The following is a 24,699-nucleotide window of genomic DNA, read 5'->3' as shown; positions in this document are numbered from 1 at the left end:
GATGCCTTGCTGTAACATTTGCCCCACAAGTGTGTCCAGCACAAGTGCCCATGGCTGCAAGGAGCCGGTGCCCTGACCTCGGGGTGGTGACTGAGCCAGTACCCATTGCCATCGCTGTCGCCACCACCTTTCCAGGCCGGATGTTTAGTTCCTTCCTTCAGGACTGTACAGCACCCATATTAAGGGCTCCTTTTGTCCTGGGAGCTTTGGCCAGTCTACCACAACAGATTTTCACATGCATTTTCAGCCCTAGGCAGCACGCAGTGCAGGGACCCAGGCTGGTTGGGGCACATCAGTCTCAGTGCTAGAGTAATAGTAATTCTGAAGTTCGTTAAGTATCAGCTGCCAGTCTGCCACGAACTGCGGTGGTGAGAGTCCTTGTACGGTATGGGACTGCAAGTCTGCAGTGACATGTGCAAGGGCTGAGCTTTCAGTGTGTGACTACGCAATTCAGGATATTATCTCACCGACTCAGAAGTTTTCAGGAGTGGGAATCTAATGAAATAATGCTTTTAGAGCAGGCTGCTGTCCTATGGCCAGTGTGCTGTGGCCGTATTGTTCCAGTTCGGTTCAGAAATAGGCCTAAGCAAGGGCTCACCAGAGGGGCTTTTGCCATGCGAGGAGGATTTGCACGGTGTTACTGCAGCTAAATGTGCAATAGGCAGTTTTACACAGAGAAGTTGGCAAACTCAGAATGGATGAAAACAGGAAAACCACAAAAGTGCTTTTTTTAAAAGATGCAACAAAAGTTTAATGAGAATGAAAAGAACAAAAATATTTTGCAGTATCAAGGAGACATATTTAAGATGTCAGGGTCGATTACATTCTGAAAGGTACTAAGTTACATGCTTTGCGGCATTCAGTAACAAACATGATAAAGTAGAAGACAGCAAGGAATTGAATCTGTGAAGGTATCAGAGCAAAACTCAAAGGAAAAAGGAGACTTGCGGAGCATGGAGAGAGACGCTGCGCTGAACAGGATGTGTGAGTGCTTGCACAAAGCTATCACTCATCTGCTCACTGATGAATACGCATTTTTTTTCACTTGTAGGCTATTCAGTGGATTTTCCTGTTGTGTTTAGCATGGCCCGCAGCTTCCACGGCGGTACCTGCTGTACCGGTAGGAGTAGGGGCTGCAGTATCCAGCCCCATAGGATCTTCCATAGCCATAGAGGCCCCTGTAACCCAGGGAGGAGCCCCCATAGCCATAGACGCCCCCATAGCCACTCAGGCCCCCATAGAGGCCCCCATAGCCCCCATAGCCACTCAGGCCCCCATAGCCCAGGGAGGAGCTCCCAGAGCTCAGGGAGGCTGCAACGACTGGTGCTCCGGAGGAGCCCACGACGGACTGCTGGGGGAAGGAGCTGAGGATGGGGCCAGGGAAGGTGACGACCGCAGGGGGTGGCTGGATCACGACCGTCGAGTCGGGGCACTGCCGGACGCAGGGCTCGTTGCAGCTGTCGGCGATGGGCTGGGGCTGGGCGATGCCGCCGTTGGTGGTGAGGCACAGGTCGTAGCAAGACATCTTGTGGTGGTGGAGGTAAGTCTGCAAGACACACTGATGTGTAAATAAAAGGCACACGTTCTACTGGAAAAAGAATTTAGAAGTTGCACAGGCAGACTAGAACAATGACTTTATCTTTCGGTTCTTTATTTTCTTTCCCCCTCTTCAGTTTTATTCATGTGACACCTTTCGCTCTTGTAAAAATCAGCATTGCTGAGATTGCACGCTGTCCAGTCATCATTTTTATGGTCTTGTTCCTAGTTTTTGATGTTTGTTTTCCTGTAAGAATTTGCTCTTTGTTCTACCCCCTTATCAGACACTGTAAAAATACTATCTATCTTACTTTGAAAATTAACTTCCACTGTACTTTGCATCCCTTCTTACAATGTCTGTGTCAAAAAGGTGATTTTATCTCTGATTTATGCTAGCAAAAATAAAGAAGACTGACCTGACAATCAGTAGAGCTCATGTATTGAATTAACAACTAGCTGGAAGAACATCTTTGGCATACTGACTTGTAACATGTTTCTAGAAGCAATAACTAAAACCACGTTGCCAGTACACTGATCCTCCTTTAAATATGGATTAAATGAGGCATTCCCTGCCCTAAAATGCTTGCAATTTAGCTTAAGAATCACAGGGTGGGGAAAAAGATTATTTGGCTGATTTTCCAGATGGAAAACTGGTAAGCTTAGTAAATTTCTATTGCAAGTAAGTACACTCGTATCTGAGCTCTTCTGAAAGATTGTCACTGTAGGATCTGATCCCATCTCAAAGAAAACTCGTGGTAGAGTTAAGACTCAGTACCTCATACACACTTTTTTTTTTTAATTTTCTTTTCTTTTTTTCTCTCTAGAATCAGTTATATATTAGATTAGAAGAGACTTCTGGAGGCTATCTAGTCTTTTATATTACTCCTGGGCAGTCTGCCCCCTCAACAAATGCATACTTATACATAAACACATAATACAAAAAATATATGCAGAATTCTTGAAAAACTCCTAATGACTTGAAAAAGCTTTCTACTGATGTATTCAAAGTTGCTTAATAGATTTGATAGCTCATGTTTGTATTAACAGGAAATTACTGTTTTTGAAAATCCTGATTTTATACTTTGAAATCTGAATACCTTGATGACCAACACCAAATAAGAAAAACAAATGCACAGAGAAATAATCCAACATTATTAAGACTCTTAGAATACTTATTATTGATTCTAACCTCAATTTAGCTGGCAGAAGAGAGATGCTTGGATTTTAGGAAAGAGAGCACATAAAATGACACTTACCCTTTTCACCGAGGAGAATAGGTGGAATGAAGAGCCCTGAGTGGGGAGAGCTTTTATACTGTTCTCCAGATTATGAGGCTCACCCGAGCTACAATTTGTGCATACGCATAATTGAGGCAAACCCAAAACTAATAGGACACGTAGCTCCTCAAAGTTTTGCTGACTATTTGTTTATTTGTTGGTTCAAATTCACATGAAACATGATGGATACATTTAATCACAGAGGCTTCTTTCATCTCAAATTGTTACATGTCATAATCATTCCTGTTATCATTCCATTCACATCCTTTGCTGTACAGCTGGAATTACGCTAACTCTTTTCCTTAGCTTCTCCATTATTAAGGCAATACAAGGTGGCTCACTGGGTGGCTCATCAGAATTGCTGTCACCTGATGTGCACAGATCTTTCCATTAAATCCAGGCTGTCAGATACCTGCCAATGAAATGGAGTTCATTGGAGCAACTTTTGGGGTTGTTGTTAGGAATCTTTATCATTTCTACTCTCAGGTACTTAATGTGAGACTAATACAACACCCAAAGGAAAAAATGTAAAAACTTCCTGTAGTCTTTAAAGGGTTTTCTGAGGTCTTTAAATGGTTTTCTATTGTTTGGACTACGCTCCTGAGCACAGTGCTGGACATTGTCTGATGAACAAGGCATTCACCAAAGTAGCTCTTTCCTTCTTGGTCATGCACTGAGCTCTAGATTATTCTTCTTGCCCTTTTTTTGATCACAAGTAAATTGCACAGGCCATGCTTCCAGGACCATGGCAGAAGACCAATGGAATTTCAAGCAGGTAGCAGAGACAAAGCCTACTTTTAAGTTTTGCAGATTTTTCCAAAAAGTGTCTCTCACTGTACTTCAATCCAAGTTGCAGTCTAGAGACAAAGTTTTACTTATTCTTTCTGTTCTTAAGATCATAAAACACATTATTTGCTGTGTATGGGTCACCCACATCATCCGGTCTTCTGCCTCTTGATACAAAATCTTCAGGAATCCACCAATACTCTTTAGACCAGGCAATACTGAGGGTAATGGAGAAGGGAACACAGAAATGGAAGCTGAATGGTGGCAACTTGCTAAAGCCATCTGGAGATACAACATGATAGAGACAAAACAGTCATTTACCTGCACAACGGCTGATTGCTGGTAGAATTGGAACATTCTGAGAAAATAATCAAATCCTTTGTTACTGTGAACAGACATTGTGCAACTGAAAATGGCAAAGTTACAGTGATTATACAGCTTAGGAAATGCTATGTTTTTTAAGCTTATATTTTATTTTATACTTTTATATTGAAGAAAATTGAGGATGTGCAAATGTCTGGGATTCAGTCATGAAGGACACAAGTGACCTTGACTTACATATTTTAATGTGATGCCATCTCATAATTGCTAGGCTCTGAAATGGAACGTTCATTTATTCTAATTGTAAGAGTGCATTCCCAAATCATTAGTGGATAGTTTGTGGCATTTGACATGTCCCGCAGAAGCTTGGAGATATTATTGCCCAGGAAAAGCTCTAACCACCTCAAAGGCCAAAAATCCATCTCATAATTTAAAGATAATTTATGGCATGGAGTCTGCAGTGTTAAAATAATAAATTGGTAAACAAGGGAAGAAGTAACCTTTGTTTTGCATTATATGTTCCAAGTTCATAATTGTTCCCTATTTGCAGAATCTGCCAACTCAGCCCAGTTTTGACTTGTGGCATGCAGCAATTACAGTATATTACAGAAGGTCATGAATTCCTCAGAATCAAAATCAATAATTCAAAGCACTTCTAAATTTTTCTTTTCACACTCTAGGATCCATTTGTACTGAAAAACTTCAAGTTCCCTCAGGACTATTAACCATTCTCAAGTGCTATTTATGCACTAACAGCATCAAACAAGCAATACATGAGAAAATCTGTTTTCTCATCACTATAGATCAGCACAATAATCTCATTGTAGCTTTATTTAACTTGGAAACTCATTTCATGTCCATCTCTGAAAAAGAAAGAAAATAAAGGTTTCTTCTCCATCTCCTACGTGAAATCGTGTAGACTTTTTCCTGTGCATTTCGTATAGAGAAGACGGCTGTCTGAGTGACTCATGATAGGAGAAAGCAATTCACTTAACATCTGTATAAAAAAGAGCTTTGAATACTCCAAAACTAAGGATTGAACTATTTTTCTGCTCAGAGCCAAATTTCAATTTCCATATAACCCCTATCTAGAAAGCTAGCTACAGCAAACCGCACAGGTGCCTGGAATTGCTGCTGCTGTTTGGAATTGAATCGTCCCTATCGTGGCTAGAGTGAAAAATGTCATCAGCTTCCAAGGATGCTCTGTCCCCTACCTGTGGGTGGGAAAGGTAAGCATGCAGAAACCACCTCCAAGCTTCCTGCATGTTGCACTGACATTCTTTAAGTTCTATCCTGGCAGATTGTAATGTGAATTATATGTACTTAAACAAAAATCTTGTCCATGACAGCAGTTTGTGATTCCGATAAATGTATGAGACGCTCTCCAGGTGTTAAATTAATATGAGTGGAGCTGGCTTAATTTCTGTCCTAATTCCAAGGAAGTGACTGGAATGATGCCAGGTATTAATTTTCCCCAACCATACACAAGATGAAAGAATTCTCTGTAATCTAATATAATGTTTAGGTCCTATTACAGAAGAATTTGAAAGGACTTATAAACTCTAACAATGAGCAAAGCAATTTCATCATCTCTACGGTTTACACGTGTTTGAAATTTGGGCGGGCTACCAATTTTGATCTTACACCTCCAGGTGCTCTAATAAACTATAAAAGCTCTCATCTCTCATAGCTTTTCCACACACTTCCTTTGACTCCTTTGTGGCTTGGGTAAGTTTGATTCTTCTCTGTATCTATGAACATATCTTTTTTCTGCAGGTTTCAACTTCAGCTGATGTCTACCATCTATACTGTAGAGTATTTCTGGGCTGCACTGGGACAAAGATCCTGAAGCAGGCTCTGGGTGGGCAGATATACACATTTTGTTCATGGGACACTGTAAAGGTACTAGCTTGGTGTCAGAAACCCTGGGACATGCACAGCACTACCCTAACTGGAATGCATTTAACCTAGTCCAAAGGTTTGAAGGTGGTTCAGCTTTTAGTAAGGGTGTCACCACTGCAGCTGATCATCCAACCAGAGATGAACAAGCCATGCATCTACGAAGGCTCTTTGTGTTTTCTCGGTATAGCAAATGCTCTTATGTTCTCTATTCCGTGTTCTTTCTCAGAATAATGGTGGGGACTTCAAGGCATGGTAGGTAGAGAAGAGAACTTAAAATTTCATGTATTAAAGACAATTATTCAAGTATAAACATTCCTAGATAAAATAGCTAAATTTGGAGAAGCGGAACTAGACTGAATTCTTGGGTTTATTGAGATCTTGTTTGTCCTGGGATTAGCCATTGGAAAAGAGATTTTTGAAAGATATCAGAGCATAGAATGCTGACTTAAATTTCTGGATTGTCTCAATACAATGGCTGCCTAGGTAGGAACTGGGATAACAACTCTACCATATGACCTTTTATTGTCTTGTCAAATTGCTTAGTAAGCAATCCAGACAGGGAACATCTAATAATCTGTTTACCTACAACTCTCAGCAAAATTGGGATGAGCGGGAAGGAGAAGCTACTGTAATTAAAAGGTATATGATAAATTACATCTCATCTAGATCCACTGAATTCAAATCCAAGTTTTCCTACTGAATCACCAAATGACTTTGGACAAAGTCAATTTGTTTCTCTGCCTCAGTTTTCAGTGTTATGTGTAGATATTTATCTAAAGTATTGCAGGATCTTTCCGAGGGAAAATAATTTCAGAGCTAGATATAATGTTTCTCATGTGATTTTGTATGTATAGACAATGATTTTTCAGAACTTTCAGAAGTTTACATTTTTTTTTTAAAAAAAAGAGGATTTTGAAGCAGTAAGAGACTAAGCTTGCAAACTGGGGAATCCATCTTTTTACCTCTAGACTATTAGCTTAATGCAAAATGTTATAATTATTTTTTCTTTAAGTCTTTCCTTTCTGTTTAGTAGACTCATTATTGTGCCTTGCAGACTTACCTCCACCACCACAAGATGTCTTGCTACGACCTGTGCCTCACCACCAACAGCGGCATCGCCCAGCCCCAGCCCATCGCCGACAGCTGCAATGAGCCCTGCGTCCGGCAGTGCCCCGACTCGACGGTCGTGATCCAGCCACCCCCTGCGGTCGTCACCTTCCCTGGCCCCATCCTCAGCTCCTTCCCCCAGCAGTCCGCCGTGGGCTCCTCCGGAGCACCAGTCGTTGCAGCCTCCCTGAGCTCTGGGAGCTCCTCCCTGGGCTATGGGGGCCTGAGTGGCTATGGGGGCCTCTATGGTTCTCTGGGCTATGGGGGCTATGGTTCTCTGGGCTATGGGGGCCTCTATGGCTATGGGGGTTCCTCCCTGGGCTATGGGGGCCTCTGTGGCTATGGGGGCTCCTCCCTGGGTTACAGGGGCCTCTATGGCTATGGAAGATCCTATGGGGCTGGATACTGCAGCCCCTACTCCTACCGGTACAGCAGGTACCGCCGTGGAAGCTGCGGGCCATGCTAAATCCTGCAGAAACAGCCCCTGAGTGAGGAATAACCAGCAAATGAGAGATACAATCCTGATCCACACCAGAGTTCCTCAAGAAGTACTGCAAAGTACTGATCTCTACAATCCTACTGCGTTCGAGCTGGAAGTGCACAGCATGTCTTTAATTTCTTCACCCTCCATGTAGTCTTTTTGCTTTTTCCACCTGTGTGTGTAATTGATGGGGTAAAGCATATAACAAATTCTTGGAAAATAGCTCTTCAGTGTCCAACAGAAGAAGAAGAGTTATGAAATTAACTGTCATCACTCAGCCTCTTATTCTTGCTACTTTGCAATCCTTTTTCTGCAAATGTTTAATTCTTATTAAAATGATTCTGATTTGCATCAAAGAATTAGAATTTTGGTTTTCATTTCTCCTGCTATGGATAAAAACTCTCAACTCTGTAGGCACTTAAGAAAGGTGGGGGGGAGTGAAGGGAAAAATCTCAAGCCCTTGTATAGGATGACGTTCAGACTTCAAAAACACAGCTGAAATGGCCCAACCATCAATGAGGTCAATCTGCCTTTGCTGTACTCAGTTTATTACTAGTGTTTGCAAGTAAGAATCTTCCCTCCCTAACTGGGCTAGGTCCCTGTAATAACGTGGTGTTAGCAAATAACTACACTGAATTCCCTTCCTCTAACAAGCCTCTTGTACCTCTTCCCTGATCTGAGCAGGAACTGCTCCTATGGTGGCAATGAGGCAGGATTCAAAGCCAACTATGGGAGAAGGGGTTGCAGGTGAGGTGCTCAGGAGGGAGTGATGCTCCTGAGTGGAAAGGATTTTAGGGAGGTTGGGAGAGGTGGGCAAAGGATATCAAAGCACAGGGCTGCTGAGAGGGCAAAGAGGAGGCTATGGGAGTAGAGAAAGGAAACCTTCAGAGAAGAACAGGCTCTCTAAGAGACCTCTTGGGTGAGAAATATTGCAGGTCTTTTGTCAGGAGAAGCTTGAAGTCAGAGCTGCAGAATAAGGGGGCTAAAAATGGCATTTTCTGTTGTGAAGGCTTCCTATGAAGACACAGCAGGAAACCATGGGGAGCTGAATGTGCAGTGGTAGTGCAGTTCACCCTCTAGCTTATGATTGGAAAAATATGTACAGACTTATGATCTTTTCTACCTTCTAAGCTCTCTAGGCACCATAGCTATACCCTATCAATTCTTTACTTAGATACCTTGGAAACTTTCATTTCTTTCTTTAAGGTTTAATAGAAAATTAATTCATTTTTCCTCATAGACTGTTACTGAGGGTAGAGTTTCAATATCTGAGTGATCACCTGAGGTTCAAAGAGATGCACCAAAGACTTACCTGGAAGAACTTTTCACTTAATCCTAATTACATGCTGTTTTTAGAAGAGACTTTAAGTTTATTAATGTATTTTTTTATTCCTCTACTAATATAAATAGGTAATCAGTAAATATACCATGTTCACTTTTCCAGGAAACCAAATTTTTCAAAAGTATGATTAATATGTATATGAAAAATGGGGGGAGAGAGAGAGAGAGAGAGAAAATAGGAGAAACCCCTTCTGAACTGGAGACTCATGCACTGTATTTGTACATTTACAATCTCTGATTTTCCTGTTGTGTTGAACAGGGCATTTCTCTCTATAGTGCAGACCTATTACTGAACAGGTACATAGGTGAAGCTTTCATCATAAAAATGGTTATGATAAATACATGGGGGAAAAAAAAAACATTAGAAAGTACAATTTGATGCAGCAAGCTTTTAATGATACCAGAAAAAGAATACATTTCCAGAGTCTCCAAGTATGAAACTGCTCTCCAAGAAGGTATACATTCATAGATGATCTTTCTTTCCATGTGTTAGGTGCTGATTTGGAGAAATAGGAGCTACTCTGAACAACTTTATGATATATGTTTACCCTAGGCAGTTGAGAAATGTGAGGAGAGAAACATTATGTCAGAAGTTGAAAGAAGAACTTAAAAGGAGAAATTTCATAGGGACTGAAGGGGCACAGCTCCATGGTCCTGAATCAGAGCAGTGGAAGCTCAGAGCTCTTCAGCTGCAAATCCATTGCATCTTGCTTGCCGATTTCCTCACTCAGGGTATTTCTGCAGGATTTAGCATGGCCCGCAGCTTCCACGGCGGTACATGCTGTACCGGTAGGAGTAGGGGCTGCAGTATCCAGCCCCATAGGATCTTCCATAGCCATAGAGGCCCCCATAGCCCAGGGAGGAGCCCCCATAGCCATAGAGGCCCCCATAGCCCCCATAGCCCAGAGAACCATAGAGGCCCCCATAGCCACTCAGGCCCCCATAGCCCAGGGAGGAGCTCCCAGAGCTCAGGGAGGCTGCAACGACTGGTGCTCCGGAGGAGCCCACGACGGACTGCTGGGGGAAGGAGCTGAGGATGGGGCCAGGGAAGGTGACGACCGCAGGGGGTGGCTGGATCACGACCGTCGAGTCGGGGCACTGCCGGACGCAGGGCTCGTTGCAGCTGTCGGCGATGGGCTGGGGCTGGGCGATGCCGCCGTTGGTGGTGAGGCACAGGTCGTAGCAAGACATCTTGTGGTGGTGGAGGTAAGTCTGCAAGACATTTTTGTTAATGATAAAGAAATATCAATCATTAGCTTATGATGCTGGACAGTCAATCAGGTCATCAGTAATAAAGCCAGGCACTAAATACATCTTCTATAACAATTTTCTTTCTTGTACTGTAATCTAAATCCTATTGACTTTAATATGGAGATGTTACATACTATTCATTTGTGCCTTCTCCTATTTGCAGTAAAGCTAGCTTGTGAAGTATTACATGAGAATCAGTTAATATTTTTAACTTAATGAGCTTGATCATTTCCTTTTAAAAACTCAACACATCTCTGTTGAACATTGCCAAAATAATGGCCATATATATGAACAATTCTTTATCTTCTAAAATGGACAAAGGAACTCTCTGCAGCATTATAATGTTTTAAGTTTGGGATTCAAAACTGCTATACATACCCCCAGTGTTCACTTGTATAGTCTGCCTTCACCAGGGCCCAGTATTGAATGAGAAGAAAAACATTTCAGGAAAAAAACAATTCTAGAACACTGACAACCAGGTGGTACAGGGAGAGAGCCTGACTCTAAGTTAAAACCAAGAGTTACTAACAAGAAGTTAAGTTTTACAGAATATCGAAGAAATTTGACTTACCCAATTCACCAAGGAGAGCAGGATGAGAGAAGTGGATAGAAAGCCTGAGTGGAGAGAGCTTTTATACAGCTCCTTAGATTGCCTGGGGCATGTTAGGCATCCCATGCGTGAGATCATAATTAGATACCAACCCCAAACTGCAGGACACGTAGCTCCTCAAAGTACTGAAATTGTTTTTGTGTGTTACAGACACTTCAAACCCACATATAGCGTGACATGTGATTTCCACCACAGAGATCACCATTATGTCTGTGCTTCACGTGTAGAATTATTTTGTATTATTCCATTGCTTTATTTAGAGTTATGGGAGGAACTTAACTGACTCCATTTATTTAGGAGTCCTGGATAATTAATATTATAGGATGACTATCATTTCTTTTGTCTGGATACAGGTCTTTCAGTTTAATAAATTCAGGCAGTAGTATACATGGAAACAAAATTAATTTTCTCTTAGGAGTTCAAATGAAATTTGGAGACTTAATTCTGCCGGCTTAGCACTATTTTCATCTATTCAATGCAAACAAATACAATAGTCAGAAAACCAGGGACATCTTCCTGTGGCTTTTAGAGGATTCTCTGCTAATTATCTTTATTCCTAAGGAACAGAGAAATATTTCACTTGGTAGTTGCAAGTCTCTCTGGAAACTGATTTTTCTGAGTTATTTCAACAAATTTCACTTTCCTTTATATTTTATCATGTTTTCTCCTCCTATTATTAAGAAAAGTACCTTGCAAGCTAGGAGTAAGAGAGGCAAGTAAACCAGAAAGTGGTAAGATGTGATTAGTGAAAAGAATTCTTGCCCTGACACAGTAAAGACAGAACGATTGTTTTCTAGGAATTATTTTCTGTTAATACTTCAGCTAACGTAAGTAGATTTCTGTTCTTGGACCAATGTACGCTTGAATAAAAAGGAAGGTAGAGATTATTTAAAGAAAATAAAAGAAATGAAGTTCCAAAAGTGTTATAAACCATGAACTGATTGTGAGAAAGACCTAAGTGACCTTGACTTATTTATCTAATACGATAATCTTTCATAATAACAAGTGCACACATCCAGATGTTCTTTGTATATAATTATAAAACTGCATATACTAGCTATTAATGGGTGTTTGCGAGGTATTAAAAAATCCCTTAGAATGTTCTCAGAAATCACTGGGACAGCTTTATAGCTCAGGAAATCTCCTAATGTATCTCAAGAGTTGGAAAAGCTCATCATTTAGAGATGATAGATGATAAGAAGATAACTATGTTGATGATTGGGCCAACAATAGCAGCATAAACAAAGAAGGAAACCTCAGCAAAACTGGAGCCAGCCTTTGCTTTGTCTACCGACTTTCCAGCTCATAAGTGCGGAGATCAGAAGGGCAGAGAAGAAACAACGATGAGCAAACAGGACACCAGTAAGGTTCACATATTTCAAGTTGAATCAATATGAATTGTTAATGCTAGGATATCTGTGTAGATCACAAATTTAGGTGTTAATTCAATATAAATTTTGATGATGGGTACTTTGAGTTTTGCATCCCAAACATTACAAATACAGATATCCCTCGCTTTAGAACCAAATTCAGCTTTAAGCTCTAATTTGAACGTTAAATAAAACCTAAAGATGTTTAGGGCATCTGCCACTGTGTTGAGAGATGCTCCCAAAATAATTTTATTCCAAGAGTACTGAAAAATCACCAAGGGTTCCTATAAGAACTGTATCACACTTCAGACAGAATAACTAAGCTAGCAGAAAATATTACATGCCTTGTGAGGATTTAATGATAAACTGTAATTTATCTTTAAGAAGGTGGAAGCCTGATGTAAGGGACTTAGAACGAAACACCACACAGCAGGTTATTTCTGATAAATGCCTGAGCATCATCATCATATAAGCCAGCAAGAGAAGTAAATATGTATAAGCGGCTTAATACAGGGTGCAGCTCCAAAGAGGATAGAAAATGGATAGTAATTTCATGAATCATATTTTAAGATGAAAGATGCATTAATTTTACCCATTGGTGTTTTAGATGAAAGAACTTTGTGGTGTAACAGGCATGTTATGTTACATGATAATTGGAATCAAGCAAACAGAAAGCAAAACAATTTCATCACTTTGCAGAGGTATCAATACAAAAAATGTGCAGTGTCAACTAATTAGATCCACATTCACAGAACCGGCTCTCATCCCCCAGGCAGTCAAGGGATTGTATAAAAGCGCTCTCCACTCAGAGTTCTTCCAAACGTCTTTCTCCACTCATTCTTCTTGGTGAATTGGTAAGTCTGATTCCACTTTTTGCAACTACTAGAGTACCTCTTTGCTATAAGCTTTAATCTAAAGTGATCTTTTCCATTTGTGATCAGTGGGTGAAGTTTTAGGTGAAAAGATAAGGTTTTCCAAAATTGTTAAAGGTGTTAGCTCTTTTCCACACTTGAGATTTCTTTGAAAGTAAATGCAAATCTGGAAGTTTCTTTATATGGTAGAGAAACAGTTTTGTTATTTATTCACTTTCAGTAGATAAATAAATGTAGCTAATCCATGGATTTTTCTTTTCTGTTTGTTTATATCGGTGGCTGAAAATAAACACTATGTCCATTATGTCCAGATCACTTGAGGTTCTTGTATGTTAGAGATACATGGTTATGAATGCTAGCAGAAATAAGGAACTGGGCTATATAGAATATGATACAAGAAATGAGAGCTGTTGAAAATACACTGTAATAGATTGATTTCATAAGTAGAGAGGGGCATAGAGGGAATAAATGCATTCTCAGATGAGGCACTGGATTTTCGGTGTAAATGGAGGAATATCATTTGGAGTTAGATTTCTAAAAGAACTTGGAGCACAGAATGAAAAAGCTGTGCTGCTAAGCTGGTCCTAAACATCTCCATGCACCAATTCAATGTTTGGAAACTGGGGATAATAATATTTGCAATTTTCTTGGAGTAGTCTCATTAAGCAAGTTAGTGAGTAAATCTGAATAAGGAATACCTTTAATCTCTGTTTCCATAAGGCTCAGCACAAACAGGATCAGTGGGAAGGAAGAGTCAGTGTCACAAAATTATGCATAACGACACACTCCATCCTTGGGGAGTCCTAGTCCTTGCAGCTGTGTTGACTCACCAAAGGATGTGAGCAACTAATCTAACCATTCTGATACATTTTTCATTTCTAATGGATATAGGCAGATCTGTGTGTGTCAAAATACTCTTCTCTGAGGAAAGTCAGGGAACTATATAGCATTTTTAGGGATGTAAATACTGTCTTGTGCTTAGTAAAATTGCTCTGTGATGCAGTTGACCTCCATCATCAAAAGATGTCTTGCTACGACCTGTGCCCCACCACCAACAGCGGCATCGCCCAGCCCCCAGCCCATCGCTGACAGCTGCAATGAGCCCTGCGTCCGGCAGTGCCCAGACTCGACGGTCGTGATCCAGCCACCCCCTGCGGTCGTCACCTTCCCTGGCCCCATCCTCAGCTCCTTCCCCCAGCAGTCCGCCGTGGGCTCCTCCGGAGCACCAGTCGTTGCAGCCTCCCTGAGCTCTGGGAGCTCCTCCCTGGGCTATGGGGGCCTGAGTGGCTATGGGGGCCTCTATGGTTCTCTGGGCTATGGGGGCTATGGTTCTCTGGGCTATGGGGGCCTCTATGGCTATGGGGGTTCCTCCTTGGGCTATGGGGGCCTCTGTGGCTATGGGGGCTCCTCCCTGGGTTACAGGGGCCTCTATGGCTATGGAAGATCCTATGGGGCTGGATACTGCAGCCCCTACTCCTACCGGTACAGCAGGTACCGCCGTGGAAGCTGCGGGCCTTGCTAAATCCTGCAGAAATACCCTGAGTGAGGAATAACCAGCAAATGAGAGATACAATCCTGATCCACAACTGAGCTCCTGAGTAAAAAGGCAGAGCATCAAGAATTACCACTTCATAAAGTGGAGTTAGAGGTGTTCGGCATTTTCATTTATCTTTTTATTTCCCACTTGTTCCGCTTCATTTATGCTTCATCTTCTCCTCCGTGCTGCAGGCACCGGCCAGCTCTGTAACAGCACCATTGCCCCCAGGGCGTTTTCCTCGCCCGGCAAGAGCCACTGCATGGCAGAAGCCTGAAGCCATGCCTTGGTGGAAGCCCGAGCTGACCGGCTGCCTGCCTTGGCCTTGTATGTCTGTCTCCAGTCTACGCTGTCATCCCATTGCAATAAAATGAGTGTGCAACCAAAGCCTGCCTCTCTCGATTGCCTTCCAGCGTCCTTGGTGGGGTCAAAGTCTGCCGTGCACCCGTGGCCCCTGTGGTGCAGCTGAGGACAGTGTCTGAGCCGCAGAAGAGCAAGGCTGCTCTCCCTTGGGCTCTGCTCTTGCCCCTTGCATTGCTGCTGCCCAGCAGCAGTGCCGGGGAGGGGGGATCCTGAGTGCAGGGGGCTCCCGTGCCTCAGGGACGGCGAGCGCCACGGCCTCTGCACACCTCCAGCCTCCCTGGGCTCGAGCAACGCTGCCCAAGGGCCTTGGAGGGAGGCAGGGCCAACGCCTGGTGCTGCTCCCCCTCCTTCGTCCCTCAGCGAGTCCGCTCTCTGCCCTGCCACACGCAAAGCCAAGACGGTGCTTCCCCATCTGACCCCCAGCGGCAGAGACCCCTGGACGTGGTGCCCTTCAGGCCTCTGAGGATAAATGTCTACCTGGGCTCCACTTTGTGTTACCCATCCAATTGGATGGGGAGAAGGTCCTTCTGCCTGTAATGTGTATCAGGGCTCATCTCCAATCCTTGCTAGTGGTTAATCATCTCTTCCGGTCATTTCCAAGGCAAATTCTTGGAGGACATATCAAAATCAAGAGAAAAAATGAAATTTCCTTATCCTACATTAATAACCATGTTCTGCATCCAAAATCCTGAGGAGTTGAAGGGGAGGGGCTCATGTCAGAAATCTATCTGCCCAGTTTTTCATTACTACTGAGCTGAAATTATATCCTTGGATCTCTCCTACACTAAATTTTCTAGCACCTGGACTTCTAGTAGTTAGGAGTGGGTGGGTGTTCTGTAGTTAAGCATTTTAACATTTTCATTCCGTTTATTTTTGCATTCTCACAGGTAATGTACTAGAAATCATGGCACTGTCTTCCAATCTAAAGTAAAAGCCTGCCCTGAAGTTCCTTCAAAGTATATTCAGGAAAGAAACAATAGGAGGAAGGGAAACAATGGGAGACAATTTTTTAGATATGTATCTGATGAGCAAAGATCAAGCTCTACTCCTTTATTGTTAAGTGCTGCTATGATAGCTGTTGCCTCAGGGAAGTTGTGGCCAAATCAGTAAGTCAGCTGCATGAAGTAAAAAGAAAAGGAACTGATGCTTTACACAGTCTTTTCTCTACATATGACTTCGCTGGGATTCTTTCAAAGAAAACCTGCATGCGTAAATGTATTATTTCTTGCACTGAAGGAATGTTTACTGAAAGTAAGAAGTTAAGCTAGTGCTACGAAAATGTGAGATAGATTTTAACACATAATTTCTTTGCCTCTGCATGTAACTAGGTATGTCAGATTGCCGTGTGCTGGAAGTAATAATGAGCTGAAATCAACAGTATTCTGACAATATACTTTAGTCAAGAATTTTGCTTTTATTTTAAGACGATACTGGATGAAAGCTGATGCCACTGGCCTGCATCTCTATGGCTCAGTGGTCTCTCTTCCTCTGAACAAAGCCCTCTTTCTCCAGCACGGGCTCAGCTGAGGGCAGTTCCTGGGACAGTTTTATGAGAGGAATTCCCCCCCCCCCTTTTTTTTTTTGGCCTTTGCACTGCTCAATACTCTCAGCCTCTAAGAGATGCTTTATTCAAATGATATTCAATCACAGCTGAACCACGGAGATCCAAATTCCAGCTTTTCCCCTGATGCACTTCATGAGACTCCCAGCTGGATGCATATTGTCTCAGGTGGCAAATGGCTAGCCCAGGATAACAAGCCGTGGTGAGAGCTATTAGCACCAGGCTAATACAATTGCATAGCTTCTGTTTGGGTTGGATGCCTGGGGCAGCGTGAGCTCATGTCTGATTGCAAAACATTCTAGATATAGAGATACCCATCCTATCAGTGTCTAATGTTTTATGGAAATTATAGGCATGGAGTGAGGTAACTAGGCTGGTTACAAAAGATCAGTCTTAGAACACCTTTAATTACCTGCTTGCGTTGATGGCGTTGGAACATCATTTGGGAGTGCTCCATGTTACATGCAGATAACATACAGCTGAGCGGCATTAAACAGATGGGAAGCAAAGACTAGAAAAACTAGATGTCTTAACATATGGGAATAAGAGTAATGGGAAGATCTTTAGTAATACTGTGCAAAACCAAGCACCTGGGGACTATGGAGAATAGTGGTAAAATAAGGATCAGAAATCATGAAAATCAGAAAATATGATAGAAGAGGGAAAATATTCAGGGCAGCTTCAAGAAAGTGATGTATTGTACAGGGAGATGGCATGCTCTGGAGAGAATCTGTTGTAAATACAGAGCAGCAGAGAGTACTGGCAATATGTCAGAATTTGTGAAAACAAGGTGAACAGTATGCCCAAACATCCTTTTACTGACTTGTCATTGTTTCTGCAAAAGATGAAGAGAATCCACAGTCTCTGAATGGAAGTAATCTCAAGCAAGTTAATCCTTTATGTATCAGAAAATGGTGAAAAAATAACCCTGTAAGCTGGATCATGCTAAGTAACACTAAGCAAAAAGATGATCTTCCTTAATATATGTTAGTATTTGACCCACAGAGAGTTACAAATTCCTTGAGAAAGATAATACACTAAATCTCTTGAATTTGAAGACTGGGATAATGAGATGGAGACAACACTTTTTCTTTTGGAGTTACATGAAGAGATGCTAAGCGACTATCCAGCAATATTGGAAAATTACGATCTAATATATATAGATCTGTGTATATCAATATTTGTTTATGTGAATATGTATACTTGTTGAAAGAGATGGTGAAGTCTGATTGTCCCACTCCACATTCGTTATGACACTTAGGTCAAATAAACATTGTCTTCTCAGCTAACAAAGACATTTCCCCTGTGCTGAGGACCTCTCCCGCTGGTGGCAACCAGCAGCGCCCCACAGTCCCCGCCCTGCCTGCTCACCAAGGCAGGGTCCTGAGTCGTCCCCTGGCCAAATACCGGCCGACCCCGCTTTCCCCCACCACCCAGCTCTCGTGCACTGCGTGGATGGAAGCAGGGACAGAGACACTCGCTAGATGCAGGAAAGCTTTATTGTGCCAGTAGGGCGGGAGGGAGTTGGAGAGGGCAGGTTGCAAGGTGCCGGGAGGCTGGCTCCATCCAGCGTGTTGGCTGGGAGGAAGGAGGGTCTTCTCCGGAGCGCACACACTGCTCTTCTGGTCCGGAGCGGCACCTCCTCGGGCTTGGAGGTGTCGGCCCAGGGCAGGCTGGGCAAGAGGCCCTGGGAGCGGCAGAGGAGAGGAGAGCAGGAGAGGGCAGGCAAGTGCCAAGGGCACCAGGCACTCGCAACTGCCCCGCCGTGGTGCGGGGCTGGCGGTGCTCGGTGCTGCTTGGGCAGCCCCCTGCACACAAGCTCAGCCGTTCGTCGGTGGCGGTCGGGGTGCTGCGTGCGCTGGCCGGCATCAGCGGGGTCCGGCTTTAGCAAGGCCCGCAGGTTGCCCACTGCTTCTTGCTGTAGCGCGGCAAAGGGCAAGGGCTGCAGGAGGGCGCCGCGTAGGGTCGCCCAAAGGTGCAGAGGCCTCCCGAGGCGAGCGTGGCCCCGGCGCCGTAGAGGCCCCACAGCCCCAGGGAGCCGCCAAAGGCGGGTGCTCCGGACGAGCCCACGACGGACTGCTGGGGGAAGGAGCTGAGGATGGGTCCGGGGAAGGTGACCACCACGGGGGGCGGCTGGATGAGGGCCGTCGAGTCGGGGCACTGCTGCGCGCACAGCTCGTTGCAGCTGTCGGCGAGGGGCTGCGGGCAGGCGATGCTGGTGGTGGTGGGGCACAGGTCGTAGCAGGCCATGTTGCTGGGCTGGATGGGGATCTGCAAGAGGGCAAGAGAGTAGGAAGTGCCTGTTTGGGAGGGGGCCGGCGAGCCGGAGGGAGCCAGGAGGCAAAGTGCCTGCACACTTACCGTGCTGCCCAAGGAGGAGGCGTTGATGGAAGTGGCTGGAGAGCCTGGCAGAGGCAGAGCTTTTATGGGGCCCCTGCGAGCGCACCGGCACAACGCCCGCCCGCCCGGGCGGCGCTTGCTGCACTGCTGACCTGGCTCGCCAGCTCCTCGGCCCTCCCTGAGTCAGCTCCCCCTGGCCCGGGAATGCGCTGCCTCGACAAGGCTTTGCTCCCCTTCCTGCTTCCTGGCCTCAACCACCTCCGGCGTCTCCCTCGTTCGCGGGGCACGCGGAAGCGCAGGGCCCTGCTTGCTCAGCTCCCTGCCGGCCGCCTCGCCGCGGGCAGGCGCCTGCGTCCCGAGCCAGCAGCTCCGTGTGCTCGGAGCACAGAGGCGCTGCCCGCGAGCGTGGCCGCCCGGCAAGGAGCAGCCGCCAGCGCTGGAGCTCCCCAAGACGAGGCCCTGCAGAGCATCGTCCGAGGGCAACGGGGCTCCCCGGCAGGTGCCGAGGGCCGTTGCGGCTGGTGCTGCGCGAGCCTTGGGCCCAGGCCACTTGTGCCGCAAGTCTCCGTGCTTCTTGCACCATTAACCGCAGGGGGTCCGAGCGCTTTCCCCCAACGCACCCCGCAGAGGCTTCCTGAGAGGAGCAATGGAGCAGCAGCGTGTTGCGCTTGCAAGCGATGGGACTCGCTGAGTCGGGAGAGCATGAGTGGATGCCTTTGATTTGGGTGTTTCGTAACATGGCGCCTCTGTAGATAAGCACCACGCTGCATACGTCACCCCGGCGCTGCCTTCCTGGAGGCTTTTCAAAAGGCTTTCTTCCTGGACAGCGCAGGCGGACACCTCCTGCCACGGCGCTCTCCAGACGAGTCACGCATACTCCGCCATGGTGGGAAAGAGCACCTCCTCGCTTGGGCAGTGCTCCTGGCGTGAAGGTTGCCTGCAGTTTGTCTTTGTCACTGGGCATGCCCGCTTACACACGGAGCTAATGAAAGGACAGGATGGCTAAGTGGGGCCATTAGGTGACTCGGATGCTGCAAAGCACCTGAGTGGGGTGATTGCAGGGGCTGATCCAAGGGTCTTTAGCTGATGGGCAGAGAGCATCAGCAAAGCAGCCGCATCCCGTGCGGGGAGGAGGCAGGGAGTCATCGAGGGAGGGCCGCGTGCCCCAGGCACCTCCCAGCTCCTGCCCACGCTTGGAGGTCCTGCATAAAAGCTCATCCCTCGATGGGTGCTGCTACCTGCTTCTCCTGCCTCGCTCTGCTCAGGAAAGGGTAGGTGGGATGCCTCAGGGTGTCTGCCTCCGTCCGCAGGGTCTCTCTGGGAAGGCTGCGGTGGCTGTGTGTGGGCAGAGCAGGGCAGGGCAGGGCAGGGCAGGGCAGGAGAGGAGTGGTGGTGTTGGGGAGCAGGCTGGAAGGGAGCAGGGTCTGGAGAGTGGGGTCCTGAGGGCGGGCTGTCCGTCTGGGGAAGAGGGAAAGCGTGGTGCAGCTGTGGAAAGGGCAGAGCTCTTGGCCCTGCGCCTGCAGTGCCAGCCTCCCGCGTGCTCCCTCATGTCCCGGGAGTTCTCCTTGCTCACGGCTCCTGCCCTTGGCGCTGTGTGTTTCAGGCTCGGCTCCACCTCGCAGCAACATGGCCTGCTACGACCTGTGCCCCACCACCACCAGCATCGCCTGCCCGCAGCCCCTCGCCGACAGCTGCAACGAGCTGTGCGCGCGGCAGTGCCCCGACTCGACGGCCCTCATCCAGCCGCCCCCCGTGGTGGTCACCTTCCCCGGACCCATCCTCAGCTCCTTCCCCCAGCAGTCCGTCGTGGGCTCGTCCGGAGCGCCCGCCTTTGGCGGCTCCCTGGGGCTGCGGGGCCTCTACGGCGCCGGGGCCACGCTCGCCTCGGGAGGCCTCTGCACCTTTGGGCGACCCTACGCGGCGCCCTCCTGCAGCCCTTGCCCTTTGCCGCGCTACAGCAAGAAGCAGTGGGCAACCTGCGGGCCTTGCTAAAGCCGGCCCTCTGGCCACCGCCTCAGGCACGCCTCCAGTCTCCGCTCCTTCCGCACCTCTCTCGGCCTCCTTCTCATGCCCTTCCTCCTCCGTGCTCCAGGCACCGGCCAGCTCTGTAACAGCACCATTGCCCCCAGGGCGTTTTCCTCGCCCGGCAAGAGCCACTGCATGGCAGAAGCCTGAAGCCATGCCTTGGTGGAAGCCCGAGCTGACCGGCTGCCTGCCTTGGCCTTGTATGTCTGTCTCCAGTCTACGCTGTCATCCCATTGCAATAAAATGAGTGTGCAACCAAAGCCTGCCTCTCTCAATTGCCTTCCAGCGTCCTTGGTGGGGTCAAAGTCTGCCGTGCACCCGTGGCCCCTGTGGTGCAGCTGAGGACAGTGTCTGAGCCGCAGAAGAGCAAGGCTGCTCTCCCTTGGGCTCTGCTCTTGCCCCTTGCATTGCTGCTGCCCAGCAGCAGTGCCGGGGAGGGGGGATCCTGAGTGCAGGGGGCTCCCGTGCCTCAGGGACGGCGAGCGCCACGGCCTCTGCACACCTCCAGCCTCCCTGGGCTCGAGCAACGCTGCCCAAGGGCCTTGGAGGGAGGCAGGGCCAACGCCTGGTGCTGCTCCCCCTCCTTCGTCCCTCAGCGAGTCCGCTCTCTGCCCTGCCACACGCAAAGCCAAGACGGTGCTTCCCCATCTGACCCCCAGCGGCAGGGACCCCTGGACGTGGTGCCCTTCAGGCCTGGGGTGGAGCTGTGCAACTGCAGCGTGTTTAACGGAGCTGTGAAGTGCGGGCTGCCTCCAGGAGGCTCAGAGAGACCTCGGGCTTCTGCCGAGCGCGTAGTGGGGCCTCGGCCGGCTGGTGTTGTGCCCGTGGACACAGCTCGCAGAATGCCGGAACGGTGGCCGTTGGAAGGGACCTTGGGAGATCCTCTAGTGCAGCTCCCCTGCTCAAGCACGGTCACCTCCAGCAGACCACCCAGCACCATGCCCGGACAACTTTGGAAGACTTCTCCAAGCATGCAGCCTCCAGAGCCTGCCTGGGCAAGCAGTTCCAGTGCTCAGGCACCCTCACAGAGTCCAAGAGAATTTCCTGTGCTTCTGCTGCTGCCCCTTGCCTCTCCTCCTCTCAATGGGCACCACGGAAAAGAGCCCGCCTCGGTCTTCTTTACACCTGTCCTGCAGGTATCTCCGCACAGGGATAAGATCCCCCGGGAGCCTCGTCTTCTGCCAGCACAGCAGGTGCAGCTCTCTCAGACTTTCCTCAGGGCAGAGAGGCTCCCATCGCGTCTTCATCTCGGGGGCCGTTTGCTGGACTCCCTGCAGCAGCTGCAGATCTCTCTTGTCCTCCGAGGCCAGCTAGCGCCTTCCTGCCTTTGCAGCCCAGCAGCCCACCATCAACCCGCCACACAGCTGAGCTCTGAGCCTTCCCGACCAACACCAAAAGGCTTCTCTGCACTGAGGACCTCTCCCGCTGGTGGCAACCAGCAGCGCCCCACAGTCCCCGCCCTGCCTGCTCACCAAGGCAGGGTCCTGAGTCGTCCCCTGGCCAAATACCGGCCGACCCCGCTTTCCCCCACCACCCAGCTCTCGTGCACTGCGTGGATGGAAGCAGGGACGGAGACACTCGCTAGATGCAGGAAAGCTTTATTGTGCCAGTAGGGCAGGAGGGAGTTGGAGAGGGCAGGTTGCAAGGTGCCGGGAGGCTGGCTCCATCCAGCGTGTTGGCTGGGAGGAAGGAGGGTCTTCTCCGGAGCGCACACACTGCTCTTCTGGTCCGGAGCGGCACCTCCTCGGGCTTAGAGGTGTCGGCCCAGGGCAGGCTGGGCAAGAGGCCCTGGGAGCGGCAGAGGAGAGGAGAGCAGGATAGGGCAGGCAAGTGCCAAGGGCACCAGGCACTCGCAACTGCCCCGCCGTGGTGCGGGGCTGGCGGTGCTCAGCGCGGCTTGGGCAGCCCCCTGCACACAAGCTCAGCCGTTCGTCGGTGGCGGTCGGGGTGCTGCGTGCGCTGGCCGGCATCAGCGGGGTCCGGCTTTAGCAAGGCCCGCAGGTTGCCCACTGCTTCTTGCTGTAGCGCGGCAAAGGGCAAGGGCTGCAGGAGGGCGCCGCGTAGGGTCGCCCAAAGGTGCAGAGGCCTCCCGAGGCGAGCGTGGCCCCGGCGCCGTAGAGGCCCCGCAGCCCCAGGGAGCCGCCAAAGGCGGGTGCTCCGGACGAGCCCACGACGGACTGCTGGGGGAAGGAGCTGAGGATGGGTCCGGGGAAGGTGACCACCACGGGGGGCGGCTGGATGAGGGCCGTCGAGTCGGGGCACTGCCGCGCGCACAGCTCGTTGCAGCTGTCGGCGAGGGGCTGCGGGCAGGCGATGCTGGTGGTGGTGGGGCACAGGTCGTAGCAGGCCATGTTGCTGCGAGGTGGAGCCGAGCCTGAAACACACAGCGCCAAGGGCAGGAGCCGTGAGCAAGGAGAACTCCCGGGACATGAGGGAGCACACGGGAGGCTGGCACTGCAGGCGCAGGGCCAAGAGCTCTGCCCTTTCCACAGCTGCACCACGCTTTCCCTCTTCCCCAGACGGACAGCCCGCCCTCAGGACCCCACTCTCCAGACCCTGCTCCCTTCCAGCCTGCTCCCCAACACCACCACTCCTCTCCTGCCCTGCCCTGCCCTGCCCTGCCCTGCTCTGCCCACACACAGCCACCGCAGCCTTCCCAGAGAGACCCTGCGGACGGAGGCAGACACCCTGAGGCATCCCACCTACCCTTTCCTGAGCAGAGCGAGGCAGGAGAAGCAGGTAGCAGCACCCATGGAGGGATGAGCTTTTATGCAGGACCTCCAAGCGTGGGCAGGAGCTGGGAGGTGCCTGGGGCACGCGGCCCTCCCTCGATGACTCCCTGCCTCCTCCCTGCACGGGATGCGGCTGCTTTGCTGATGCTCTCTGCCCATCAGCTAAAGACCCTTGGATCAGCCCCTGCAATCACCCCACTCAGGTGCTTTGCAGCATCCGAGTCACCTAATGGCCCCACTTAGCCATCCTGTCCTTTCATTAGCTCCGTGTGTAAGCGGGCATGCCCAGTGACAAAGACAAACTGCAGGCAACCTTCACGCCAGGAGCACTGCCCAAGCGAGGAGGTGCTCTTTCCCACCATGGCGGAGTATGCGTGACTCGTCTGGAGAGCGCCGTGGCAGGAGGTGTCCGCCTGCGCTGTCCAGGAAGAAAGCCTTTTGAAAAGCCTCCAGGAAGGCAGCGCCGGGGTGACGTATGCAGCGTGGTGCTTATCTACAGAGGCGCCATGTTACGAAACACCCAAATCAAAGGCATCCACTCATGCTCTCCCGACTCAGCGAGTCCCATCGCTTGCAAGCGCAACACGCTGCTGCTCCATTGCTCCTCTCAGGAAGCCTCTGCGGGGTGCGTTGGGGGAAAGCGCTCGGACCCCCTGCGGTTAATGGTGCAAGAAGCACGGAGACTTGCGGCACAAGTGGCCTGGGCCCAAGGCTCGCGCAGCACCAGCCGCAACGGCCCTCGGCACCTGCCGGGGAGCCCCGTTGCCCTCGGACGATGCTCTGCAGGGCCTCGTCTTGGGGAGCTCCAGCGCTGGCGGCTGCTCCTTGCCGGGCGGCCACGCTCGCGGGCAGCGCCTCTGTGCTCCGAGCACACGGAGCTGCTGGCTCGGGACGCAGGCGCCTGCCCGCGGCGAGGCGGCCGGCAGGGAGCTGAGCAAGCAGGGCCCTGCGCTTCCGCGTGCCCCGCGAACGAGGGAGACGCCGGAGGTGGTTGAGGCCAGGAAGCAGGAAGGGGAGCAAAGCCTTGTCGAGGCAGCGCATTCCCGGGCCAGGGGGAGCTGACTCAGGGAGGGCCGAGGAGCTGGCGAGCCAGGTCAGCAGTGCAGCAAGCGCCGCCCGGGCGGGCGGGCGTTGTGCCGGTGCGCTCGCAGGGGCCCCATAAAAGCTCTGCCTCTGCCAGGCTCTCCAGCCACTTCCATCAACGCCTCCTCCTTGGGCAGCACGGTAAGTGTGCAGGCACTTTGCCTCCCGTCCCCAGGCTCCCTCCGGCTCGCCGGCCCCCTCCCAAAC

At 49.0% G+C, this 24,699-nt stretch overlaps 7 protein-coding genes across 7 annotated transcripts; 3 read left to right on the top strand and 4 right to left on the bottom strand.

Annotated features, from left to right (window-relative positions):
- Positions 1 to 1,078: 1,078 nt before the first annotated feature.
- LOC134152481 (scale keratin-like) lies at positions 1,079 to 1,525 on the bottom strand. Its single transcript, XM_062597904.1, has one exon. It carries the CDS (start codon positions 1,523 to 1,525, stop codon positions 1,079 to 1,081), a length of 447 nt encoding a protein of 148 aa, XP_062453888.1.
- Positions 1,526 to 6,897: 5,372 nt separating this feature from the next.
- LOC134152474 (scale keratin-like) lies at positions 6,898 to 7,395 on the top strand. The gene has a single exon (XM_062597892.1). The coding sequence runs from the start codon at positions 6,898 to 6,900 to the stop codon at positions 7,393 to 7,395; it is 498 nt and encodes a 165-aa protein (XP_062453876.1).
- Positions 7,396 to 9,498: 2,103 nt separating this feature from the next.
- On the bottom strand, positions 9,499 to 9,942 carry LOC134152480 (scale keratin-like). Its single transcript, XM_062597903.1, has one exon. It carries the CDS (start codon positions 9,940 to 9,942, stop codon positions 9,499 to 9,501), a length of 444 nt encoding a protein of 147 aa, XP_062453887.1.
- Positions 9,943 to 13,877: 3,935 nt separating this feature from the next.
- Positions 13,878 to 14,376, top strand: LOC134152464 (scale keratin-like). The gene is given in 2 exon segments (XM_062597870.1): positions 13,878 to 13,925; positions 13,927 to 14,376. Coding segments are annotated over 2 exon segments (498 nt in total).
- A 3,820-nt stretch (positions 14,377 to 18,196) lies between these two features.
- LOC134152532 (scale keratin-like) lies at positions 18,197 to 18,591 on the bottom strand. The gene has a single exon (XM_062597979.1). The coding sequence runs from the start codon at positions 18,560 to 18,562 to the stop codon at positions 18,197 to 18,199; it is 366 nt and encodes a 121-aa protein (XP_062453963.1). The 5' UTR covers positions 18,563 to 18,591.
- A 1,687-nt stretch (positions 18,592 to 20,278) lies between these two features.
- On the top strand, positions 20,279 to 20,644 carry LOC134152536 (scale keratin-like). The gene has a single exon (XM_062597982.1). It carries the CDS (start codon positions 20,279 to 20,281, stop codon positions 20,642 to 20,644), a length of 366 nt encoding a protein of 121 aa, XP_062453966.1.
- A 2,018-nt stretch (positions 20,645 to 22,662) lies between these two features.
- LOC134152541 (scale keratin-like) lies at positions 22,663 to 23,028 on the bottom strand. Its single transcript, XM_062597988.1, has one exon. It carries the CDS (start codon positions 23,026 to 23,028, stop codon positions 22,663 to 22,665), a length of 366 nt encoding a protein of 121 aa, XP_062453972.1.
- Between the last annotated feature and the right edge of the window lie 1,671 nt (positions 23,029 to 24,699).

This window comes from Rhea pennata, chromosome 31 (genome assembly GCF_028389875.1).
Source record: "Rhea pennata isolate bPtePen1 chromosome 31, bPtePen1.pri, whole genome shotgun sequence".
Taxonomy (NCBI): Eukaryota; Metazoa; Chordata; class Aves; order Rheiformes; family Rheidae; genus Rhea; species Rhea pennata.
This window is presented reverse-complemented; position numbering and strand designations above follow the sequence as displayed.

Excerpts from the sequence above, each read along its gene's own strand:
- LOC134152532 (XM_062597979.1), bottom strand. The coding sequence starts at position 18,562 with ATGGCCTGCTACGACCTGTGCCCCACCACCACCAGCATCGCCTGCCCG.
- LOC134152474 (XM_062597892.1), top strand. The coding sequence starts at position 6,898 with ATGTCTTGCTACGACCTGTGCCTCACCACCAACAGCGGCATCGCCCAG.
- LOC134152480 (XM_062597903.1), bottom strand. The coding sequence starts at position 9,942 with ATGTCTTGCTACGACCTGTGCCTCACCACCAACGGCGGCATCGCCCAG.
- LOC134152481 (XM_062597904.1), bottom strand. The coding sequence starts at position 1,525 with ATGTCTTGCTACGACCTGTGCCTCACCACCAACGGCGGCATCGCCCAG.
- LOC134152536 (XM_062597982.1), top strand. The coding sequence starts at position 20,279 with ATGGCCTGCTACGACCTGTGCCCCACCACCACCAGCATCGCCTGCCCG.
- LOC134152541 (XM_062597988.1), bottom strand. The coding sequence starts at position 23,028 with ATGGCCTGCTACGACCTGTGCCCCACCACCACCAGCATCGCCTGCCCG.